Here is a 23,064-nt window from a genome sequence, read left to right as displayed (position 1 = left end):
TCAAACTCCAATGCAAGACCCTGTCAGCACCCACGCCATAGTCACGTGACATTACTGTAAAAACGAAGTTCATCTTATAATGTTTAATTAATAAAATAATCAATCATCTTATATAATTTAACATAGAGAAAGGGAAAGGTCGCCAAAAGTACGGACCAACCTCTTTTAGGGTTCCTTCCCCCCAAATCCCCACGAAATTGAGAGGCGATCCCCGCCAAAAAAAAAAAACCCCAAAATTCGCGAAAAGCCATGGGAGGCCACGGTGCCATAGAGGTGGCCAAGACGGTTCTGGAGGTTGCCGATGTGGCCTGGACCGCCATGGAATGCCGCCACCACCACCAGACGAGCCACGAGCAGGAGGGCGCGCCCGAGAGCAAGTGCGCGTCTTCGGAGGACGAATTGGACGCTTTGCGATCGGAGAATCGGCGCCTTAGGAACTTGCTCGAGCAGAATCTGAAGCTCCTTCAGGACCTCTCCCAATCCCCGTGTTTATTCAACGATTGCCCCCCCGATGTACGTCTTTACTTTTCTTTTCTTTTTTTTGGTTTTAGTGGAAATATTTTATGTCAAATTAATATAAAAAATTATGGAATTTTGTCATTTTCTGTTGAATTTTGTGGAATTCCTCATGTGGGTTGATGTGAAGGAAAAGGAAATTGTTAAATTTCTTAAGAAATTAGATTCCTTGAGCATTTTTACGCATACCGTTTACCTCCCTTTGTTATATCCAAGATCTTCTAGAATAGCAAAGTAAATGGAGTTGGTTATTCGTGATACATTTAGTTATATTGATGTGAGGTATTACTTTTGCAATTTCAGTTGTATGTTCGGCTTGTGGCAACGGTGGATTCTGAACACTTCTTGACTCGGCTCAAATCTCTCCAGCAGGCTTCAGCCAACGGAACTAGCTATGAGTTTCCTTTCAAGGAGGCTACAGGTTTTTTACTTTATTTCGTGGGGTTGTATCTTTGCATGTTATCCAATGCAACATCTTTCCTATCCTTTAAGTTTCACAACTTTGATCTTTTTCTGGGTTTTGGGGTTGATTCTCTGATTAGGTGATGATTTGCATTCGGCTGAAATTCTAATAAAAGTTGACAATGAAGAACCCAGCTGGTGGGTATGGGTCACAGATGAAATGGTGCCAGGCAATGTTGAAGAATGGAGCGGAATTGATAATGAAAATTATATAGTTGTTAGTGAGGAGCATGTGGTGGATGGGGTTGCGAACTTTATGGCTAGATGCATTATGTCAAACTCAAAAGCTAGGGTACATGGCTACCGAACCTTATTTCTCATTGATTATTAATTATTTCATGCCCTCTATCTAATATGATTTTCTTCCTTGCAAATGCAGAATTTGACACCGGAAGAGCTGCAAAAAAGTAAGCTTGCTGCCCAGTCATTTGAAAATGCTTTTGCCCCAAAATTTTTTTCCCAAAACTTAATATAGGTTGTAACTTCAGCATAATGTCTTAATGTCTTATAGGGAGTGGTAAGGGTTCATAATATGACCTTTGGACCCTAAACAATGTGTCACATTACATTTTCTGATTTCCCACATGCCCTTGTATTGTTGACATGACACATTAGGCAATAGCAAAACTCACAAGATAAGAGAAGCACTTGGCACCTTCTGACATGCGTATCATATGGTGCCATTTTACTTTGATTATGTGAGCCTTGCTTTGGCCTGACATGTCATGTCAGTAATACAAGGACATATGAGGGTGGAAAAAAGTTAATCATGTCAGCAATTATCATTTGTATAGTGACGGCAAGACCGGGCAAAAAAAATATTGAAATGTTTTCAAAACATGAGGTACTAATTTGTCATAGTCATTCAAGGACGAAATTGAAATTTAACATAGTTTGCAGACCAAAATCACATTTTGACTGTCTTCTTCCTTGTTGGAGGTTGATTTCTCTAATAGTATTACCTTGGGAACAAGATGCCTATTTCCGAGTGCTATGCTTGCTGATAACATGTATTCCTTGGATACCTTTGGAAATTTGGCATCTTTCTCATTGATGTAATAATCACCAATCTGGTTCTGGCTTCTCCCAGTGACATGTGAGATTTTGACCCAGGAATGATTGCCTATGTTACTTATCTCTGAGACATTATAAACTTGCAGCTTTGGGGAAAGCATTAGGTGATGTCAGCAAACTCGAGAAGATGTTAAATATTTGGCATGCTGGGAAACTGTTTTATGCCCTGTCCACGTGGGGACTTGCTCTGGCAGGGTGAGTTTTAACTTGTTTTCTATACCATTAGCTGTTGAGAATGTTATCCTCGATCTTCTGCTGCTCTCCAGGTCAAGAAATTGAAAGATATGCATAGATATGTTACATTGCATAATTTGCATTATTTTTGTAATTTTAAATTTTTTTTACAAAATATGGTTCTTATGCATAATCTTGCCTCAGAAATCAAAGATGTAATAAGGTATTGGTAAGCAGGAAAACATTGCTACTGAATTTAGGCTTACTATTTCCAGTTCCACATCCCTTTTCCATCTCATATCATCCCCCTCCCTTTGCTTGACCTCCTATTTTCCTGTACGTAAATGGAAGCAAGTAATTGCTAGACCTTTTGACACAGTTGTACAACCCATGAATCAATTTTGCCGGAAATAACTATTTCATCTTTCCTTAAATATTTAAATGTGTTACTGCTCCTAGACAATAATTATGATTTCTATCACATCTTTACATTTAATATTTTAAATTTGAAATACGTAATCGCTTTAGCATCAGTCTCCTCCATAAATTGGGACTACATTGGCAGGAGGTGTACATTACTGTTGGAGCAACGTGTTTGAGTTACCTAGACTGTTTGATTGTGAGTTACTGTTTGTGTCTGCATTGGCACCTGCCAGTAGGAGTTCAGTGAACTCGCATTATTTTATAGCATTCAGTATTTGATTGGTTTCAGAGTTTTGTGCATGTCTCCCCTAGCATTATAGGTTTCAGTTATGTTCCAACAGAAATTTAACCTTAGTCAGCAAAATTGGCCTTGACATGGATTTTGCGTCACAGGTTGTATAGGGGTCGTGCGGTACTGAAACTTGCCGCAATGGGTGTTCACTCAACCAGCAAAGTTGTTCTCAGGGCTCTCTGAAGAAGGCTATTATACAGCTCTACTTATTGCTGTCTTGGCTGTGTACAGACCAAGAAAACTTTGTGATTCTTGTACAAAGTTGTAAATAACATTTGGCTTTGGACACTGTTCTTCACCTGCAATGACTGATTGTATTTATTGATTTCATTATAATGATAACTATTCATTGGGAAGTTATGTTATATTTTTATTGATTGATTTCTTTTCAGTGGCACATTAGAATGTGGCGAGAGGCTAGATTATTCTGCCTTTTAATTCTTGGTATTGTGAAGCCAAGTGAGCTCACATCTCTTGCACCACTTATGAATTTATCATGTAGTGACATTTCTTCTTCTTTCTTAAATAACATAGATGTGGGATAAATGTTTGAGCTCATTATCTGCTTCCCAATTTCTCAATCTACCTTTATTTCATTTGTCTTTATTTTCTATTAGAAAAGGAGTACTGCTAATTTCCACATTGGATTTTCTCATCAGCCATGTGACTTTATGTCGGTTACTTAAAAAACAATAATATTAACCGGTTAAAACTTGCCACACCAACCAGCACAAAGTTGGTATAGAAATTTAGTGTGAAAAATAGCAGTACTCATTGGGATGTGTATAAAATAATACATGCAACTCTCTCCGACCCTTTCTGGAATGGTCGCAGCAGCTTCCAAATGAGAACCTCACTCATAACTCCATTGGGTAATTTACATTGATGTTAGCTTACATTAACCCCAAGTAAACTAATTTATTACAACCCCTTTCCTTTTTCCCTGCCCTGAATAGACCAAAAAAAAAAAACTAATTTATTACAGCACCGCAGAAGAAACAGCACAGAAAATTTCCAATCCTATATCCACCATAGAAATTACATTCCAAACTAACTGTAAATGAAATATCAATATTGGATTACCGGTTAGGTTGAGAAGAAGGCATTGCCAAAAGCTGTAGAACTCTGATTTCTTCCAAAAAAAAAAATTCATATAGAAGCAATATGCTCTCTTCCGACATAAATAATACACATCCAAAACTGCTCTCATTCAGCACAGTTGCTACTTGCAACATAATCGTTGCTCCTTCCTAAAACAATTTTTTTTTTTTTTTTATATGCTCTACAACAAGGCTATCGGGTGCAAAATTGGTGTTGTAGACCTAAATTGTCTTGGCGAACATATTTCTGGTTCCCAAGCAGCTCAAGACAAGAAGGTTGACAAAACCTATCAGATGTACTATTTCAACAGTACTTTCAACAGCACTATTATATTACACTGTAAGATTATGTTTCTGGAGTCTTTCTCTTAAGATTGGAAGCCGAGGCAACATCTGCGTGAGCCTGACCAAATACTGACCTGCATGATGCCCAAAGCCACAACTAATATCAAGAGAGGTAAATTGATGACACAAAACAACATCTCAGAAACGCGGAGCAGCTCCATTTTTTTTCATCATAAAAAATAAAATTAAATTGATTCATCTGGATATCAAGAGCAGCAATGTGCAGTAACTAATTTCTCTGAGCTTTCAATCAACATATAAAATTAGCTAAGTTCACACCATGAAGGCAACCACTCCACTGACTGATTTTTAACTTATCTGGTTGTGAAGGATATCTTCCTTCCATAGAGTTATGGTCTTCTTCCAATTGATGTTACTGCCAACCTTAATTACTTTATCTTGCAGTAACAAAACACCTAAGTTTGACTTAAAAAATGGGGAAAAAAATAATCACAATTTTTTCTGTCCCCATCTCAAACTCCTCACAAACCCAACATAAGATTTAATAAAAAAAATATATATAATAGGTAGACCTTTGCCATCCAGCTACTGCTAACATACCCAATATGGAGAGCTGAAAGATTTCTTACAGCCTGGAACACCTGAGTTTGACGATTCAAGACCCTTTGTTAAGCTTAATCAGAAAGAACAGTGATATAGCTATCCCCATATACCATTTGGACAAACCCTCAAAAAACATAGGACCACAAAAGTTAATCTACTTCTTTTGTGATTTTGAGCTTGCAGTCATTTACTACGAATAGGTATTAGTTTGAATTAAAGAATCATACACAGTGAAACCACTGCTGGCAGCTTATCATAAACAGTATAATATAAATTGAAAACAATAAATCCACTCACCCACAGGTCGAACATTTCTTGTGATGCTTACAGAATATGGACAAGCATACAGAACATATATAGCCCATGTCGATTGTCTTTTTATGGCAAAAGCACCTGCAAGTTTCAAAGGTTTAATACAGCGCATGCAATTCAATTGTGTGTGGGCATAAACTTATGTATATGCATGTATTCACATGCATGCATGTACTTATGCGTTACGAAGACAGAAGAAAAAAAAAAAAAAAAAAAAAAAAAAAAAAAAAAAAAAAAAAAAAAACTCACATTACATAAGACTTCTCTATTATTTTTATTTTTTTCAAGTAAAGAGGATTTCATTAAAAAACCAATGGACCTACCCAAGTACACATGAAGTATACAAGAGAAATACCTAAACAGATAAAGAAACGAGAACAAAAACGTCGTAAAAACTATAAACACGCAAACAATCATAAGCAGCTATCCACCGAAACAGTTTATACTTGCATATAAACTTAAACGTCTAAGTAAACAATGCATGCAAGAGAGAGAGAGAGATCAAATTCATCATTTTGAGAACCGTGACTGATATGGTAACCCTGCCCATGGAAAAGATTTTTAAGTGTATACCATGCGAGATTTGATTCTAGTAAGTTTGCTGTATTCAGTATCACCAAACATCCAAACAAGCTCATTAATCCAGATACAAGAGAAAAATTGAGACCCACCATCTAATTTGTACCTCTATGTAAAAATGAATACAGATAATCAGTTCATTGCAGATATAGATTTATTTCTAATCAGTTTTTTTTCTAGATTTATCTAATTAAGGTGAGTTTAACTTAATGCAGGCAGAATATTAAAAATATAATCACATTTGCCAAGAAAAAGTCAACGATGCAGCCCCCAGTATAATTACACCCACAATATAACAATTTCAAACATCAATATTAGTACTTGCAAAGGGAAACATCCAGAAGAACAAGTGGCTTGAAAACAACATAAAGAAAAAAAGAAGAAAAAAAAAAAATGACCACAAGAGGTTTAACTTACGAGGCACGGAAGTCAACACCAACAGACTTAGGAAGCTGTAAGAAGGTACGAGAATGCAAATCAGTCGCAAAAACTGTCTGCATGAAACAACAAGATTTCATCAGTATCAACAAGTTGAAAGACATGTAAAAGAAAGGCTTGTAGACTACAGAAAATTAGATAGAGTGACATAATACGGAACAAGATTGTCACATATACATGAAAAACCAAAGATAGTGACTGAATACAACAACAAAAGTTTCAGAAAATATATCCATTATATAATAATAAATCTTAAACAAGAAAAAAGAATACCAACTACATAACTAGCTTCTATATTAGATTCTTACAAGTTCGGTATTCAGAAGTGAAAGAGCTGAAAGTTATTAAAGGTTCAACAAGTTCTTGCTAGATTTTCAGGTTCAGACCAAATCAATTCTGTTGATTTAAACACACTATTCTTTTCTAATCCGAAAACAGCTAAAAGTTCTGATCCCGAAACTGAAGCGGTACAAATAAAAGCTGCTACAGTTGACATGCAAAGCACAAGAATATCATTCAGATATAAGACGATTATGGGGCTTAACTAATGTGTAAACTCACGATTGGTATTTCTATGTACTGAATTCTTGGAATGTAACATAGAACCAAATCCTCATTTTCTCACCTTTGAATTCTAATTTCGTCAGTGCAGATCAATTGGATCAGAAGCAACCCCATTTTAGAATAGCACTGCTATAGTGCAAGAACGTTCTGTTCAATTTTTTTCATGCAGTTTTGAAGCACATTGGGATTAGAAAGAAATGAAGTAGCTAACTTACTGGTATTGTAACTGAAAACAAGATCTGTTCATACAATAGCTACATTCTGTTCAAACTATCCTGCCAGGTCAACCATGGGTTTTCCTTCAACAACAACAACCACTATAAGATCTTGTGCTTGTGCAAGCTTAATACCCCTTGAGCGTGAGCCAGATACGCCATAGAGTTTGAATAGTAGCTACCCAAACAACCTATGGAATATAAAAAAAGAGCAGGTAATCTTGTGAAGATTTTAACAATGCATGTTTTGAACCATAACCTGAACAAACCATGTCCAAATTTTTCCAATTTGAGCTTCACAAGTTCTTCCAAACCTGAGTATACATACACACAAGTCAGGTGATGGCACAGTGAACCCGCGTGCTAGTAGTATTGGATTTCATGCTTCATGGTCCAAGGTGTCTCAGTGACAATACAATGGTTCTCTTATAGTACTCTCGACAACATACAGATCAGGACATGAACTTTTTGAAAACCATTAAATATTATCATACAGAAAATAAGTCTTTCAAAGATCTGAACAACGTCAGCTTTAACTTATCACCAGCTTTAATCATATCTAGATTGCGCCACCTCAGCTTGAAAGACAGAAAATCAATATAAGTCAGGTAACCGGAATGTGAAGAACATAGTATCCATGTCATATGTCATGCGTATCAACCAATGGTGTCTCATTTGGCTCTATGACAACTCTATTGAGTTCTATGCAAAAAGAGTAATGCTATACACACACTTTTATTCCACTTTGCTGATGCGGCCCTCAACAAAGTGGGATAAATGCGTGATATATAGCATTATTCTTTTTGTGAATTAACTTCCTCTGTATTGTTTAATGTTATACTCCCAAAAGCTTTAAAATTTGACATGCATATTATATAGTTTTTTGAAAGAAAAAAAAAAAGTATGAAAGCAATACAGCATGGGCAAGCTCAATTAGCATAGAACAAAGATAAAAGACTGCAACTTTAAACTGCTTAGTGAAAAATATTCTACACAACCTACCAAGAGATATTGAAACAGCCCATCCAGTTGTTGGGGTTTCTGATACACACCACCAGTTATGTAAGAAGCCTGATATTCAAACACATTAGATGCAATCACTAAAGCCAACAGAGGGCTGATGCCAATATTATATCATGTATTGCAATGAAAATTCATTAAAATTACATGCAACGGACAAATTACCTGCTGAAGGAAGGCAGAATTGTTAGAACCTATATAGCAAGAATCTATAGGAACCTGCACCAGAGGCAATTTGGATTTACATAAGAAAGTTCTTTAAATTCAAAAAAGAATCAGTGAGTATAATCATCTCAAAAAAGGAAAAAGATCATAAATCTTATTAGAGGACCTTTTGTATGCTCCCAAGTACTTAAAAAATGATAACAAACCAACATAGTACTAGTACGAGTACGCATACAGTATAAAGAAGCTAAATAAGAGCAAACCACAAACTTAAATGACATATATGTGGACACCATAAATTTGTACCTCAAACATATTTGACTAACAAATTGTTAAATATTTTGCAAGAAAGACTTTGGAAACCATGTATTTACATAGATCAAATCATCCCAGGACTTCATTTCAAATTTGCAATCGGCCAACTTAAATATATTTAGCCAATCCAAATTAGTTTGGAAAAGGGGTTTATGGACCTAACTTCAATTAGTTGGGATTAAAGCTTAGTTGAGTTGAGGTGACTTTATATCTAATTTGCATATAACCAACCTGTTCAACAAAGCTTGCCTAGCATAATTTGACTGACCATCTAATAAGCCACCGAATATCTTGCATAGCCTTGAAGATATGAAATTCCAACCATAATGTTGGCACACATCACACACATGATGATGGTACATTCTCTATCCTACACTGTTGCCAAATGTCTAGCACTTGCCCACAGTCTAAAAGCCAAATGAATTATGGTCAGGCATTTTCCATAAAAGATTACATTGTTTGACAAAGAAGATGCAGATTTAACAATCAGTAGTCAAAATTTGAAACTTTTAGGCTCATAGTTCATACATCTGCATTTGAAGTATTTATTTATAGGGGATGGCTCAACCAAGGGGTGCAATCATTTTTCTTTTTTGATAAGTAATATGGTATGTATCAAAAAAAGGGCAATGCGCCTCTAGGTACACAATAAAGTATACATAGGTAGCCCAACTAAAACCCAACAACAAAACCCAAGAAGACCCCACCCCAAAAACCCAACAACCAAGGGGTGCAATCATTTTTGATGGACCCTTTATTTTCACAGACATTGAGGTTTCCACAAGCAATACGGCCCAGAAAAACATTGCTTGATGTCAAGAATCTCACATCTCAAATGCCAATCTCAGACACTGGAACCATCTCTTTTTCTATTCATTTCAAAATCAAATGACCAAGATTCAAGGCACAGCTAGATCATTCGAGACAGGACATTAGATTATAAATGCATTTGATACTATTACAATGGAAAGTCGATGAATAAATAACTAAATGTTGTAAAATACTAGTACTCCTCCTTTGTGTTTTGATTGCTTTCTTCCATTCAAATTCTTAAGATTTTGAATGGTATCTGAATTTATTGGGTCCATCAGCAGTGATTCAGCACTATGCATTGGCAGGGCCAAGTCAGAAGTCCAGCCAGATCATGAAGGAAGTGAACAAGAAACTGAGTGAAAATGGGCACAAAGTACATAAAGTACATAAGGTATTGTTGTACAGTATGCGTTTGCGACGTGCAATTAATCTGAGTAAAGTTCTCCTACGTTATCAAAAAAAAAAAAAGTATAAAGAGAAGGAATATGCATGTGGTTCATTGAAGATGAAGTCAAAGATGGACAAGAAGGTAGGAATAAAGAAGTCTAAAAGGGAGAAGTTGGTGAGAACGAGGTTTTATGAGGAGCTTGCATGAGTCAGAGTGATTACAAAAAAGAAATTGAGAAGAGGTTTGAAAAACTGAATATCAGATAGGCAGCAAGGATTGGACGATAAACAAGCAATTCAAGAATCAAGACTCGAGTGGTTAAAGAAGCAGAAACAGAAGATTGGCAACCTTAGGTTTGATAGTAATCTGTATGAAACTAGTATCAATAATCATTTTGCTCAATGAATAATGCTATTTATCATAATAAGTCACTCAGAATTCATTATAGAGTATGGTGGTTAATGCACGGAAATCAGTCCAGATTCTCATTAAGGATTACTGAAATAACATTTACATATGACAGTAAGTCACAGTTATTCATTAAAAACTGTGGCAAACAAAACAACTATGTTTGCCACCTGTTTCTAGTTCCATTTTAGCAAAATAAATAGTAAAGCTTTCATGCTTGACAACTGGGAGGAAATTTAATTTCTTCAAGAAATTTTTTGACAATAATAACAACTAATGATTAAGATTTTGATCTTTATTCCTGAAAATCAACAGGATAAAGATATGTTCCACATATGATAGCCAAATCTTTCATATTAAAATTGTAAGACCCACAACCAGGGCCATTTATGCTACATGTTCTCATAAAAAGATATCAAACTAATATGCCTAAAGCATTCCCAGCTTTCATTGGGACTGGAGGAGGGAATCAACTGTAACACATTGGACCATTTCCAAAAACTGATTCAGCCATTTACCAACCGAAAAGTATTTTTTATACAGATTATTCATAGGACAACAAAGAGAAACATTAACTGCATACCATAGAGCGCTGCGCTGAAAATATTGCATTCATGATTGCAACATATCTGGAAAAGAGGGGAAAACTTCAGGCAAAAAGCTCAACCTAAAAGTACAAAAAGTAGTAGTAATAATAAAAGTAATACTCATACCAATTGTAGTAGTAATAATAATAATAATAATCAGAAGAAGAAGAAGAAGAAAATGACACTGCCAAAAATTATAAAGAACATACTGTTCTGGTCCATCTGAGGATCCCTGCAAGCATAAAATCTGCCCCCATATGTCAGTAACTTTACCAGAAAGATATTCTACTCAAGTCTAAAAATCTAAATGAATGCAATAAAATGATAAAGCAGAAAATAGAGGGGGGGAAAATAATTACAAACAAAACCAACAGAAAGTAGGCTTTAAAAAAGAAACACAATGTCATATATCATTCTACAAATTGGCCATGCACATTGCAATAATTAGACCAACTGCATACAATCTGAATGAAGAGCAACAAGCGTACAGTGAAATATATTTCAACTTTGGATGATATTAAAAGCTATACAATCACCATATCACAGAAAACATCACCACAGGTCATCCACTATATCAAGTTAGAAGAGTTTGTAGAAGAAAACTAGAGACCTTTTAAGGACTAACTGGAGCTTGTGTCACAATAGAGTTTCAGTTATATGTAAGGTTGAGGAATTTTACCTTCAATAAACCTCATTCAATGGCAATATTATTTAAATCGTGCTCCAAAATTCATTACCAATAATTCCACTTTTGAGTGTGTCAACCACTAGCACCTTCATGAATAATTTTGATACAGCAATTAGAACTAACCAAATCAGTTTTTGGACAACTATAGTTACTACAAACCACAAAAGCTTGTAGATTCACACATCAGTGTCTCGTAATGTCAATGTTTTCCTAACAACAATTTCACACCCTAAACTTGCTTTGCTACACATAAAAATCTTTTCCAAATTTTTTTATTTTTTATTTTAATGACAAGGAACCTCGACAAAGCAGGGCCCTTTGGACCCACCCCTGCAAAGTAAACCTCGAACCCGAGCACCGTACCCTCGGAAGTTCCCTACACGAATCAGGGTAAATCACTGGTTTTTTACACCAGGGGGTGTGGCCCCAAGGGAGAGTTTGCACCTAGCAAGTCTTGAACTTGGGATCTAAGGGGTGATACTCCTTAAGACCACAAGCCTCAATCACTAGACCAACCCTTTGGGGTTGATCTTTTCCAAAAATTTTAATTTGCAAGTATAATGATTTTTATTCTATATATGGATCAAGACTGCCAAATAGGTTAAAAAATACATGTGCCTCTTTGTGCTTGATTAGAAAGTGTTAAAAAGGGATCGCACAATTCCATCTTCAAATACAGTGATGCGACTATATCAAAGGAATATACTACCACCAAGATACTTAATAATGAGACTTGCACAGTGTATATCATATTGAAAAACAAAATCTCACAGCTCCGCAATACATTTGAGAACCATTCACGGCGATTGATGGCCGGATAATCAATCAAAGAAATATCAGTACTCCAACTTATGCAATTCAGCAAATAAGTATAAGTTTAAATGCAGATATAATTACTCACTCGAGGTTGCGGATGGAGTGGTCCCGAACGAAAAATCCTTTGTATATCTAGTCATCGAAACAAGTGAAAGTAAAACAAACTTTAGATGTCCCGTGAATATCAAACAGCTCCATTGTGTCTTACACATTTGTGATTGATTCAGGCTATTACACATAACATCAAAATCTTTAGCAGCCAAATCCAGTTAATCCCCAAACTATCTCCATGCCACCCAATGGAGCCTTTCATTCTATTAGAATATTGATTAAGTGATTAAATTCACTCTTTCTCATCAACTTAAGCTTTTGGGACAGATAGAAATTTGCCATGGTATCAAAGTAGAGATGCTGAATTAAAAATCTAACTCGGCAGGCTTAAGCAAGACAAGCGAAAATTTATCATATTCCGATATCGATAGCGACTAACTAAACAAACATAAGCAATAATTAAAAGGATACAACAAAGAGCCATAGACAAGGAGCCCGATAGCAGCGAAGAAGTGGTGGGCCCTAGAGAGTCTTGCTTGCCCAAGTGCTCGTCCCTGGTCACAAACTCTTCCAATTTCTGCAACAAGTCGGAGCAGAGGGCGGGCATTCTTCCGCTCTCAATACTGGGGCTCGTCGCCATAGACGAGTCGTAGATGTAGTCGCAGGAATTGCACCCGGTAGCAATCACCACCACTTGGTTGAGTTGGTTCAGAACTAAGATCGAGTTCAGAAACGAAAGAAACTGCAGTAAAAACTCAAAAACTGAGAATCTAAACCGCAATTAACCTCAGTTTGGCTCGCCAGAAAATGCAGCAGAAAAATTTGATAAGTCCTAATTTCGATCAATCAGATGGTCAGGATTTGGAATTGTGAGAGAGAGAGAGAGAGAGTACGTGAGAGAGGAACTTGGAGAAAGGAAAAGCAAAAGAGCTCCAGAAGAAAGGGTTTGTGTCCAACAGTACCACCAGGACGCTCACGTCATCTGCAACAACACGATCCAACAACAAACAGAGAATGAGATAAAGAAGAAGAAGAACGTGAAAGTAGAGAGAGAGAGAGAGAGAGAGGGACCTGCATAGAGCTTTGAAGGAGCGGACGCCATGAGAATTTACAGGCCTCGTTTCTGAATGCGTATGTGTTGCTATCAAATGTAATTGATTTCGCGGGAACTTGAAGCGATGGAAAGGATGGGGATTCTCTGCAAGTGTTTTTCTGAGTGATGATCATATGAACTGCAGTCTACTTGTTGGAGCACAATGGGTATAACTTTTTATCGGGCGGGTAGAGGCCCAATTTCGGGTTTATTGATTTGGGCCAATAACAAAAACATGAGGCTGGGAGATGTCGTTACTCGAAAGCCGGAAGGCGGAAAGCACCTTATTTTAATGATTTTTTTTTTTTTTTTTCTGATCAGATTTTATTTCTTTTCTTCACCTCATAATTTAAGGAACATGATGCGTTACAAAAATCCTATAAAGTTTTTAATTTTATTAAAAGCCTGTTTAGAATTGCGTTTAAGAAATAGAACTTTTAAGTCAAAAATAGCTTTGGGGCAAAAGCTTTATTTTTAAGCTTTTGTCAAAAGTGCTTTTTTAAAAAACTATTTTTAAGGCTTTTTTTACCCTTAAAAGCGTTTTTAATTAATTTTACCAAACGAGTAATTTTTTCTTCCAACAAACTTTTTAAGTGTTAAAATCACTTTTAAATCCTCAAACGCAATCTCAAACATGCCCTTAATGTATCTTTTATGATTTTAGTTGATATCTCATTTCACCCACATGTTTTCAATTATTTTTTTCCATTAGAACGTAGATAAAATATAAACATCTACAAACCTAAAAGAGGCTTTTTTCTGTTATTTGGATTCTTTTTATTTTTATTATTATTATTATTATTATTATTATTAAGTGTTTTTCTTATTTCCCTTGTGTTTTTCTTTGTACTGTGCTTTGTAGCTTTATTTGTATTTTTTTGGCTTTTGTGTTTTGTGGGTTATTGTATCCCAGTTCTTTGGCGATTTGATCTTTATGTTGAGACTTTTGTAACCGGATTAGTGTTAATACCTCTCTACTTTTTCAGTCCCTACATTGGACTATAACAATACATATTCAGCTTCAATATTTTTTCGGTGGTTGTTGTTGTTTACAAATAGGGGTTCAGATAGGTTAGCCTTCATTTGTAGCTCTTTTACTTCTATAACCGCCTTATACCGCCCCTTTAGATGACCAAATCACTTATTTGACATATTTTTTAACCTTTGAATGTATTGTCGCGCCGTTAAATTTCGTTTTTGGTCTGTTGTTGGGAAGCCCATCCATTTTCTCATTTTTAGGATCATCCAATCTCTCTTTATTTCGGATTAGGAGTGTGAAGGATTCCCATTATAACCCTTTTCCTATTAAATTAGGAAGAAAAAAAATTGAGTCATGAGTTTCCTTTAAGACTCATTAATAAGTTCTTAGTTCAACCAATTGTTTGAAAATTTATGGAAGAGTAATATTGTATAGCATATTTGTATTATACAATTTTTTTATAATGTTGACATGTTATTTTTAACTAATTCTCAAATTTTATTTTAATTTTTTAATGACGACTGGTCTAAAAGTTTTTGAGACTCTCAAGGTTAATGCTTTGAAATAAAAATGTCAACCCTTGTCTTTATAGGAAGGTAATAAAATGTTTATAAAAAAAAAAAAAGAGTAATATATATGAGTAATTCTAAATGGTCTATTTGTGTCCTACCTGTGTTATACTACGAATAATGTGGCTATTAAAATCACTATTTGATCAAAACTCAATAATGATCAATCAAAACTCAATAATGATCAATCAAAAGCCCAATGGTAATTTTAATAACCACATTATTCTTAATAAGACACAAATAGCCTTTCTAAAATATATATATAGTGGTGTAGCACTCATTACGTTTTGCACGTGCATGAGCTGCACCATTGGTTGGCATGACCAGTTCAACGCACATTTTCCGCATCATCCTCACCTCCACCAAATGTTTCATCCTTAGAAAACCACTATAAATTCTATCTGCCAATTCACTTGTTCATTACGTACGTCGCCCTAAATTTGCATGCACGTACACAATGGCACAATATCTCCCTGTTCCCTCTCTATCAATTTTGATACTAATTCTCCTCCCATTGGGATGCTCCTCCCAAGAAAATTTCAGCTTCCGGGTCAGCCTCTCACGCATCGACACCAACCAAAATCTTTCCGACATACAAATCATCCAACAAGAACTCCTCCGTGGGAAAATGCGGGTCGATAGGCTGGGCCTTGCAGTACGAACAAAAGCTTTTCAAGCGCCGATTCTAGGTGGAGATGGAGCCTTCTTGATGAACTTGTCGATAGGGACCCCGCCAATACCTTTCCGCGCCATAATGGACACGGGCAGTGACTTGATCTGGACGCAATGCAAGCCATGTAGGCGCTGTTTCAAGCAACCAACGCCTGTTTTTGACCCGGCGCTATCATCTTCGTTTAAGAATGTTTCATGCGATAGTCTGTTGTGCAAGGATTTTGTCAACTCAAAGTGTGGGAATGAATCATGTCAGTACAATAATGTTTATGGTGATGAATCGACCACAGAAGGGTTTATTGCAACAGACACTTTCACCTTTGGAGACTCGCACCACCATGTTCCCGTGCCAAATATAGGATTTGGGTGTGGTGTCGACAACGAGGGGGTGGGACTTGACCACGCCGCGGGGATATTGGGCCTCGGGCGAGGACCTACTTCCCTTGTTGCACAGCTCAATGTGCAGACATTCTCGTACTGTTTAACATCCATTACTGCCAAAAAGAAAAGTAGCCTTTTCTTTGGGTCTCTAAAAGATTTGAAAATCACACATGGGCAGCGGCTCAAATCCACCCCATTGATTAAAAACCCATCGCAGCCATTGTTTTACTACCTATCTCTTGAAGCCATCACCGTCGGCGATGCTCTCTTGCCCATACCAAGACAAGTGTTCGAAATAGTCGACGGAGTGGGCGGCATGATCATTGATTCCGGAACCACAATCACTAGCTTACAAGAGGATGCATTTAGCATTCTAACGCAAGAGTTTCTGGCACAGGCGAAACTAAATGTGTCGAGTTTCTCCACAATGGGTTTGGATGTTTGCTTTGAAGTTAACTCAGGAGATGATGAGGAACTTAAGGCAGGCATCCCTCGAATGGTTTTTCATTTCAAGGGGTTAGATTTGGAGCTGCCACGGGAGAATTATATGATAGTGACTAAGGAAATGGGAGTGGCATGCTTGGCAATGGCTCCGACGGGTGCTTTGTCAATATTCGGCAACTTTCAGCAGCAAAATATGCTGGTTGTTCATGATCTCAAGAAGGATACTGTGTCTTTTATTCCTGCCAAATGTGATCAGTTGTAGGTGCCTTGGTGAGTCAACTTTTCCTAGCACATCAACAGGGTCTAAGTTTTTAAGAGGAAACTTAGAGAGAAATTTTCTCTACACATTATTATGAGTCCAAAATATTTGTGGACTCCGTTTTTGATAAGTTGGAAGTCACTTGTATTGCATCAAAAATGTGCGCAAGCAAATTGATGCGACACAAACAAAAAAAGAAGTGCCTTGTGAGACACGTATAGTTATCTTCCTTCTAGTCCGACATCAATAAATCCAACTAATTTTTTGGCTCAACGTGTAATATCAAAGTCCCATCTACATTTATAGCACATAAATTTGAGACGATTTAAGGAAAGAAAAGTCATTGCCAACTTTCTAAAGTATTTTCTTAATGAGCTTCCATAATGTAGAATTTGGCTTGTTACAGTGAAACAAAATCTCCTACAATGGTAATTGTAGTACAACTCAGACATCTCAAGAAATGGTAACTGCAAGGCCCATGTGTTGAATTAAAGTCTCCAACAATTTAAGCATTACAAATTGAGAGAGTGCTCATATGATACGCATCTGCCCAGTCACCTATATGGTAGGTGAATTTCATATGAACTCTCACTATTGCTACCCAAATTGCTGTAAATCACTATCCTCAACTGCCTAGTTTATAGAGTAGTTGCTTCCTCAACTACCCTTTTTACCAAGTCAAAATCCCCTACAATTGGAGTACCCGAATTGCAATGCTATTCAAGCAGCCCAAGAAAGCGGTTTGCAGCCCAAATTGGACTCCAATTCAGGCACCCAATTGTGTGATCCTAAAATTCACTCGAAAACTATCAAAACTTAACATGTGTCAAAACAACAAGCTCTCTCTTAAAGACAACAAAAAGAGTTTTATGGCATCGCACAGAGAATTCCATGAAGTATCGGCTCAAAGAGCAGATCATGCTGCTGAAAATTAAGGTATTTGAGATTCCAACAAACCACCAAGGAACCAATAGAAATTATTTTTTTAGCAGAGTGAAACAAAAGTGCTAAAAGGACAGTAAAAGGTGCAGCATCCCTAATCATACAAGTTATCCCCCAAGGCAATGCAGTCACCTAGACCATTTCTTAATTGATAACAAGAATAGATTACAGAAAGGCAACTGGTCATACCTTTGGAATACATTTTAAAAAAAAAAAGAAAAAAAAAGGTGCATTTTGAAAACTAAAGATTCACTGCATCCACAAATCAGTTTGACAGTAGAAACAAATAAATAAGAGTTAAATAAAATAGACAAAAACATAACAACCACAGAGACCAAAACCCCACCATCAATCCGAAAAATTACAATGACATAGACATTATGAAATTGACAAGCAAAAAGAAGAGAAGCACTGATGGGAAAGTGGCTAATGAATTCACCAGGGACCAAGCGTCAGAAGCACTCGCAACAGGACTGCCTGCAGGGGGAAGTAGTGGAACGATTCCAGTTGTCGTCGGCACCACTGTTGACTTGGGTTTTGTTGTTCCAGCACCATCAGATGATTGAGGTGAAGGTGAAGGTGCAAACATTGAATCATGGACTATTGAAGAAGGTGGTGCTATAAGTGGAGGAAATTGCTGCGCCCCTGCATCATTTTATAAAAGCAATGCAAAAACAAATTAAGAGTTGCAACGATAAAATCACAAAAAGAAGAGCATAATGAAGCTTTATGTGAATACTTTTTTTCAGCTTTCAATAGTCATCAATGAGAATGAGAGTTATGAACTTTACATCTGCATTTAAACTCAAGTTCATAATGTGAAAGGAGTTGTTAACCATCAATTGATTTTCTAATATGACATTGTCTAGAATAATTTTTTGATAAGTAATCGAAATTTTATAAAATGTGAAAGGGCACAACCCAAATATGCAACACGTTTACAAGAAACAAAACTAAACAAAAAAAGAAAAAGATCAAGAAATTCCTGAAAACTAGGAGAATGAAGACAAACAGTTGCTGTCCACTGATAAAGGGTTTTGAAAAATAGGCCTTGAGCTCCTCTACCAATCTCTCACAATCCTTAAAACTACAAACGTTTCTCTCTCCGTAAACACCACAATAAGCAAGACAAGGTCATTTTCCACGCTGTTGCACTTTGAAAAGAACCGCATTGCGCTTTCCAATAAGTGAAGAGACCCACTACCCATCAAGACATGGCGCACTTTAACCCATAAAGGTTGAAAACAATTAGAATAATTAGTTTAGTACTCTGCATAAATGCTTTGAAATCCAAGTGGTATGGTTGCCTATTAAAACTGAAAAAGTCCAGTGTGTTAAGTAGCTTTTCTCCATAACATCATTACCAAGACCAAAAGCCTTTGGTTAGTCGAGGGGTTTGGGACTGTTTTATCCAAGTGAAAAAGAGAAACAAAGTTACAATTCATATTCCATGTATAAACCAAGTGCCCATAAATAAACAGCATGTAACAAACTTTTACCTGGGCATCGAGGTTGAAGAGATACAGACAAGCTGCAAAATAGACAGGACTGAATCAGCTTAACTTTCAAACATAGCTCCATCAAAGATATTACATGTCAAAATCAATATAAGAAGATAAAAAATAAAATAATCACACATATAAAGGATAAGCATACCTAGAGATTATGGTGCCATTGACGTAACCACCATAAGTACAAGAAGTAACATTGCAACCACCACTAGTCTGCTGCGCTGTAGCATTTCCAAGCATGAGGTTACTGTTACGGCATTGCATGCTCGAACAAGACGCAGATAATGAAGAAGGCATGCAGTACAATCTGTGTACACACATAGTAAAGTTTATCAACACTAGACTTTAAAAATTTATATCATCAAGAAGATCAAAGTCAACAACAAAGGAATCAAAATGTGGCAAAAGTTGCTTAATTACTTGAGGTTCCCCGGCCCACAACTGCATTGCACACAGTGACTCGCTGTAATGGCATAGCTCCCATTTGGCACAATTAAGCCATAATCCGAGGCATATCTTGGAAAATTAGACGCGCAAGCTGCAACACGAAGTGAACACCTTACCACCATGGCCATTTGCTACAAAACTTATAACGCATAAAAGCACAAACTTTGCACAACACAAAAGCTCCAACAAAATTCGAAACAAATGGAGAACAAGCTAAACCATCATGTATTCTTTACTGCCAAAAAACGCAAATACATCATATGCACACTACCTTGAACTGAAAGAAAAGTTAAAACAATACTGAGTGCTTAACACAGATTCCACGCAATAAGCACATCACTATTACATGAAACAATTAGAGATAAGCAACACTAAACTCACTTTTGAACATCCAAAAATTACAAAATTAACAACAAAATGTTAGCTTGAAACGCAAAATCCATGAACCCCACCACAAAATTCGCATGAAACTCAACCAATACAGACACAGAAAGTCATTACAATGCTTAGCACAAAAAAATCAAACACTTGTACTGATAAAGGAAAAGCACAAATATACCTGGTAATGGAACAGCAAGTATGTCCCCAGCCTTAACAGCTGCACTCCCCATGGCATTCACATTCATCAAATCAGTAATAGTGGTCAAATACCTCGCGGCAATCCCAGTCAAGGTGTCCACCGGCTTCACCACGTACGACAAATAGATAGCGGGCAGCGAATTATCAGTCCCGTTGAAGCAAGTACAGGGGAGCGGCACCACAAGGGTCTGTCCCACCTCGAGAACGGAGGGGTCCGATATCGAATTGGCCTCCTTAATCTGGTCAGCGGAGACCAAACCGGAGTATATGGAATCGGCGATGGACGCGAGCGTGTCGGAGGGACGGGTCTTGTACTTGGTGGAGACCGATTTGCGAATGCCGTCGACGCAGGAGCAGGTGATGGGGACTTTGACGAAGAGCTGGGCTGGGAGGATGTGGTTCTCGACGTCCGGGTAGGAGATGTCGATGGCATTGGCGGTGAGGATGGAAATGGAGTCGACCTGGAAGAGGGAGGCAACCTCGGAGACCTTCAGGTCGGTGTAGAGAGTGTAGCCCAGCAAGGCGTTGCACGTGTCGGCGTTGGTGCAGGGCTCGATTGTGGACTTGGAGCTCACACGACCTACATTCGTCAACACGGAGAGCAAAATGAGCAAGAAGAGGGTGTTGTGCAAGATGGGTTTTTGATTCGGCATTCTTTCCTTCTGTAAAATAAAAATGGGTTCTTTTGGGTTTGGTACCCGGAGTGCTCTAAGCCTGCATTTTTCGCTTTTGGGGAGGTTTGGTACTTGGTTTTGCTTCTTCTGTGTTCTCTCCCAACAGAACAAGGAATCCAGAGGGATGGGTCTACTGATTGGTGAGACTTTCCACACCAAAAAAAAGATGGCTTTATTTTTGGCTCTGGGGGTGGAAGACAGACTCTGGTGACAGGTGAGCCGTGAGCGAGCTTCTGGGTTCTCTAGGGTTTGGATTTTGCTTCTTCTTCACCTAGAGAAAGAGAGAGAGAAAGAGAGAGAGAGAGAAAGAGTATGGGAAGGGAAAGTTTTGAAGAGAAGTAGCTCTTGGGAGTGGACAAAATGTGCTTGCATAGAGCTGAACAGTGAACAGACACTCGTCAGATTCTCGAGGTTGGAGTCTGAAACGTTTATTTTTTGCCTTGGACTAATTTGTCCTTGCGAACATCTTTTCTTCTCGGTTGTGGAAAATGATGTTTCCAACCCACAAACGGCACCGTTCTGAGAAAGAAAGGCTCTGTTTAACTACCAGATTTGCCCTTGCTTCTTGCTCTTCGACTTTTTTTATAACAAAAAAAAAAAAAAAACAAGAAGACAAGAAAAGAATAAAAACAAGATTACAAGAGACAGCTCATATAATGATGCCGATTCTTTCCGTTATTTAAAGATAAAACATTATCATAAAAGCTATTAAAGGTAAATTATATATGCAAAAATTTGAGTTCAAATCAACTTTAGATGCTAAAATATAAAAGGCTAATAAGGTCTAAAAAGAGATGATGATTCTCAAATATTTTAGGGCAAATTTGATTGCAACATCAAATCAAAGGAGATGAGCGTTCTTATAAACCTTTTTCTTTTCTTTTCTTTTTTTCTGATTGCAGCATCATTTGATTTGGGTAATTTCGGTCGTGTTTTCGGACTGGCATTGAGTAGGGATGTTTTTGTCATTTCGTCGTTGTCTTTTTGGATTCATGGGTATCCAAGCGAACCCCACGTTAAACTATTATCGGGTGTCCTGTACTCCTGTTGTCTGCTTTTCAGGCATGCGGGGAACGAATTTTTGGTTGTCTAGCTGGTTGGAACATGGTATGAAATCCCACACAAGATTAAGGAGCGCGTCTCACACCCTCGACAGTCATTGGCTGGAGATTGGAGAATTGTTTCCACGCGCTGCGTGATTCGAGTCAGTAAGTGGTATTCAGCCGTGGAGCCAGGTGGCGGCCCGCCCACTTCCTCATTTAACCCAATTTTGTTCATTGTTGGGCTTCGGATTTGTAATTGCTTCCTATTGGCTTTGTTTCTTTAATGTATTTTGAGAAACTTTTTTTTTAAAAAAAAAAAAAAAAAAAAAAAGTGTTTTGATATTTCATAAATAAATATGAAATTTGATTTTTTATGTTTTAATTATATTCATCATTCCATTATTTATCTTCCATCTTTCAAAGTTGATGTGTTATGGTCTCCTAAAGCCAATGTTCATGCATCAAATTCCACGACGACCATGTCACATGCTCTGTGAGATAGAATTAGGTGATATATAGCGTTACTCTTTTAGGATACAAGGTTTTTCTTCATTTCACTTAAATGGATATGATCCATGTTCTTAGTTCTAATTTAATGTAGTTACATCTAACGGTATAAATGATGTCATATTATTTAAATGATATGCCAACATAATTATTACGTTGCATTATTTACACTACTAGTTACAACAATACTAAATTATGATAATAAAATAATGATAAATTATACAAATATTCTCCACCCAATCTCAACCATCTTCGTATAAATGGATTAGTGAAACCACCATTGAATTTGCAAAAAAAATATGGTTAAGAGAATGATGTATAACATCTCTGTAAAATAAGTAATCTTCATTTTACTTGAAATAAAGATGATCATTTTTTGTTTTTAAAAGTGTTTTGTGTTTGAGTTGTTTGTTAATGTTTTTGTGTGGATAAAATAAAACAAAAGATAAAAGAGAAATAAAAAAATAAAAAAATAACAAACGAGGCTATGATTTTTGGTAGCACATAGGAAATGCTTTGTATACTAGGGCCTCGTTTGGTTCACGGAATGTCTAGTCTATTGAAAAATGATTAGCTACTACTGGGAATAGAGGAGTGTGGAATAGATTAGTTATTCTTATTTATTTGTTTAGTTGTAACGCTGGAATAGACTTGT

The 23,064-nt window shown here is 36.9% G+C and overlaps 4 protein-coding genes across 5 annotated transcripts; 2 read left to right on the top strand and 2 right to left on the bottom strand.

Moving 5' to 3' along the window:
* The first annotated feature begins 113 nt into the window (after positions 1-113).
* LOC132167034 (uncharacterized) lies at positions 114-3,312 on the top strand. The gene is made up of 6 exons (XM_059577929.1): positions 114-513; positions 820-937; positions 1,059-1,270; positions 1,358-1,385; positions 2,139-2,247; positions 3,043-3,312. The coding sequence occupies exons 1-6, from the start codon at positions 250-252 to the stop codon at positions 3,122-3,124; spliced, it is 813 nt and encodes a 270-aa protein (XP_059433912.1). The 5' UTR covers positions 114-249; the 3' UTR covers positions 3,125-3,312.
* Positions 3,313-3,779: 467 nt separating this feature from the next.
* Positions 3,780-13,536, bottom strand: LOC132182542 (general transcription and DNA repair factor IIH subunit TFB4). 2 transcript variants are annotated; one of them, XM_059595822.1, is made up of 11 exons: positions 13,381-13,536; positions 13,203-13,291; positions 12,781-13,051; positions 12,344-12,390; positions 10,964-11,001; positions 10,751-10,796; positions 8,244-8,297; positions 8,061-8,129; positions 6,259-6,335; positions 5,248-5,343; positions 3,780-4,460 (listed from the first exon to the last, which is right to left on the bottom strand). In XM_059595822.1, the coding sequence occupies exons 1-11, from the start codon at positions 13,409-13,411 to the stop codon at positions 4,388-4,390; spliced, it is 891 nt and encodes a 296-aa protein (XP_059451805.1). In that variant the 5' UTR covers positions 13,412-13,536; the 3' UTR covers positions 3,780-4,387. The 2 variants fall into 2 exon arrangements, 1 of the variants encoding a protein (XP_059451805.1); XR_009440313.1 differs by lacking the exons at positions 3,780-4,460; positions 5,248-5,343 and adding an exon at positions 7,059-7,636 and having other exon boundaries at positions 6,257-6,335.
* Positions 13,537-15,409: 1,873 nt separating this feature from the next.
* Positions 15,410-16,996, top strand: LOC132167594 (aspartic proteinase nepenthesin-1-like). Its single transcript, XM_059578604.1, has one exon. The coding sequence runs from the start codon at positions 15,579-15,581 to the stop codon at positions 16,707-16,709; it is 1,131 nt and encodes a 376-aa protein (XP_059434587.1). The 5' UTR covers positions 15,410-15,578; the 3' UTR covers positions 16,710-16,996.
* Positions 16,997-17,711: 715 nt separating this feature from the next.
* Positions 17,712-21,206, bottom strand: LOC132167226 (lysM domain-containing GPI-anchored protein 1). The gene is made up of 5 exons (XM_059578132.1): positions 20,166-21,206; positions 19,580-19,697; positions 19,305-19,466; positions 19,148-19,179; positions 17,712-18,293 (listed from the first exon to the last, which is right to left on the bottom strand). The coding sequence occupies exons 1-5, from the start codon at positions 20,836-20,838 to the stop codon at positions 18,010-18,012; spliced, it is 1,269 nt and encodes a 422-aa protein (XP_059434115.1). The 5' UTR covers positions 20,839-21,206; the 3' UTR covers positions 17,712-18,009.
* Between the last annotated feature and the right edge of the window lie 1,858 nt (positions 21,207-23,064).

The sequence above is a fragment of the Corylus avellana genome, chromosome ca1, assembly GCF_901000735.1.
Source record: "Corylus avellana chromosome ca1, CavTom2PMs-1.0".
In the NCBI taxonomy this organism is placed as follows: Eukaryota; Viridiplantae; Streptophyta; class Magnoliopsida; order Fagales; family Betulaceae; genus Corylus; species Corylus avellana.
Note: the sequence above shows the minus strand (reverse complement) of the source record. Positions and strands in the feature narration are given on the sequence as shown.

What these genes read in the sequence shown, in the direction of transcription:
- LOC132167226 (XM_059578132.1), bottom strand. Translation starts at nt 20,838, where the DNA reads ATGCCGAATCAAAAACCCATCTTGCACAACACCCTCTTCTTGCTCATT. An exon ending in TGTGGGCCGGGGAACCTCAA is followed by an intron (nt 19,467 to 19,579) that starts GTAATTAAGCAA and finishes GTGTGTACACAG; the next exon opens with ATTGTACTGCATGCCTTCTT. An exon ending in AATGGCACCATAATCTCTAG is followed by an intron (nt 19,180 to 19,304) that starts GTATGCTTATCC and finishes TCTATTTTGCAG; the next exon opens with CTTGTCTGTATCTCTTCAAC.
- LOC132167594 (XM_059578604.1), top strand. Translation starts at nt 15,579, where the DNA reads ATGCGGGTCGATAGGCTGGGCCTTGCAGTACGAACAAAAGCTTTTCAA.
- LOC132182542 (XM_059595822.1), bottom strand. Translation starts at nt 13,411, where the DNA reads ATGGCGTCCGCTCCTTCAAAGCTCTATGCAG. An exon ending in CACTCCATCCGCAACCTCGA is followed by an intron (nt 11,002 to 12,343) that starts GTGAGTAATTAT and finishes ATATGGGGGCAG; the next exon opens with ATTTTATGCTTGCAGGGATC. An exon ending in TCCTCAGATGGACCAGAACA is followed by an intron (nt 10,797 to 10,963) that starts GTATGTTCTTTA and finishes CCTCTTTTCCAG; the next exon opens with ATATGTTGCAATCATGAATG.
- LOC132167034 (XM_059577929.1), top strand. Translation starts at nt 250, where the DNA reads ATGGGAGGCCACGGTGCCATAGAGGTGGCCAAGACGGTTCTGGAGGTT. An exon ending in TCCTTTCAAGGAGGCTACAG is followed by an intron (nt 938 to 1,058) that starts GTTTTTTACTTT and finishes TTCTCTGATTAG; the next exon opens with GTGATGATTTGCATTCGGCT. An exon ending in ACCGGAAGAGCTGCAAAAAA is followed by an intron (nt 1,386 to 2,138) that starts GTAAGCTTGCTG and finishes ATAAACTTGCAG; the next exon opens with CTTTGGGGAAAGCATTAGGT.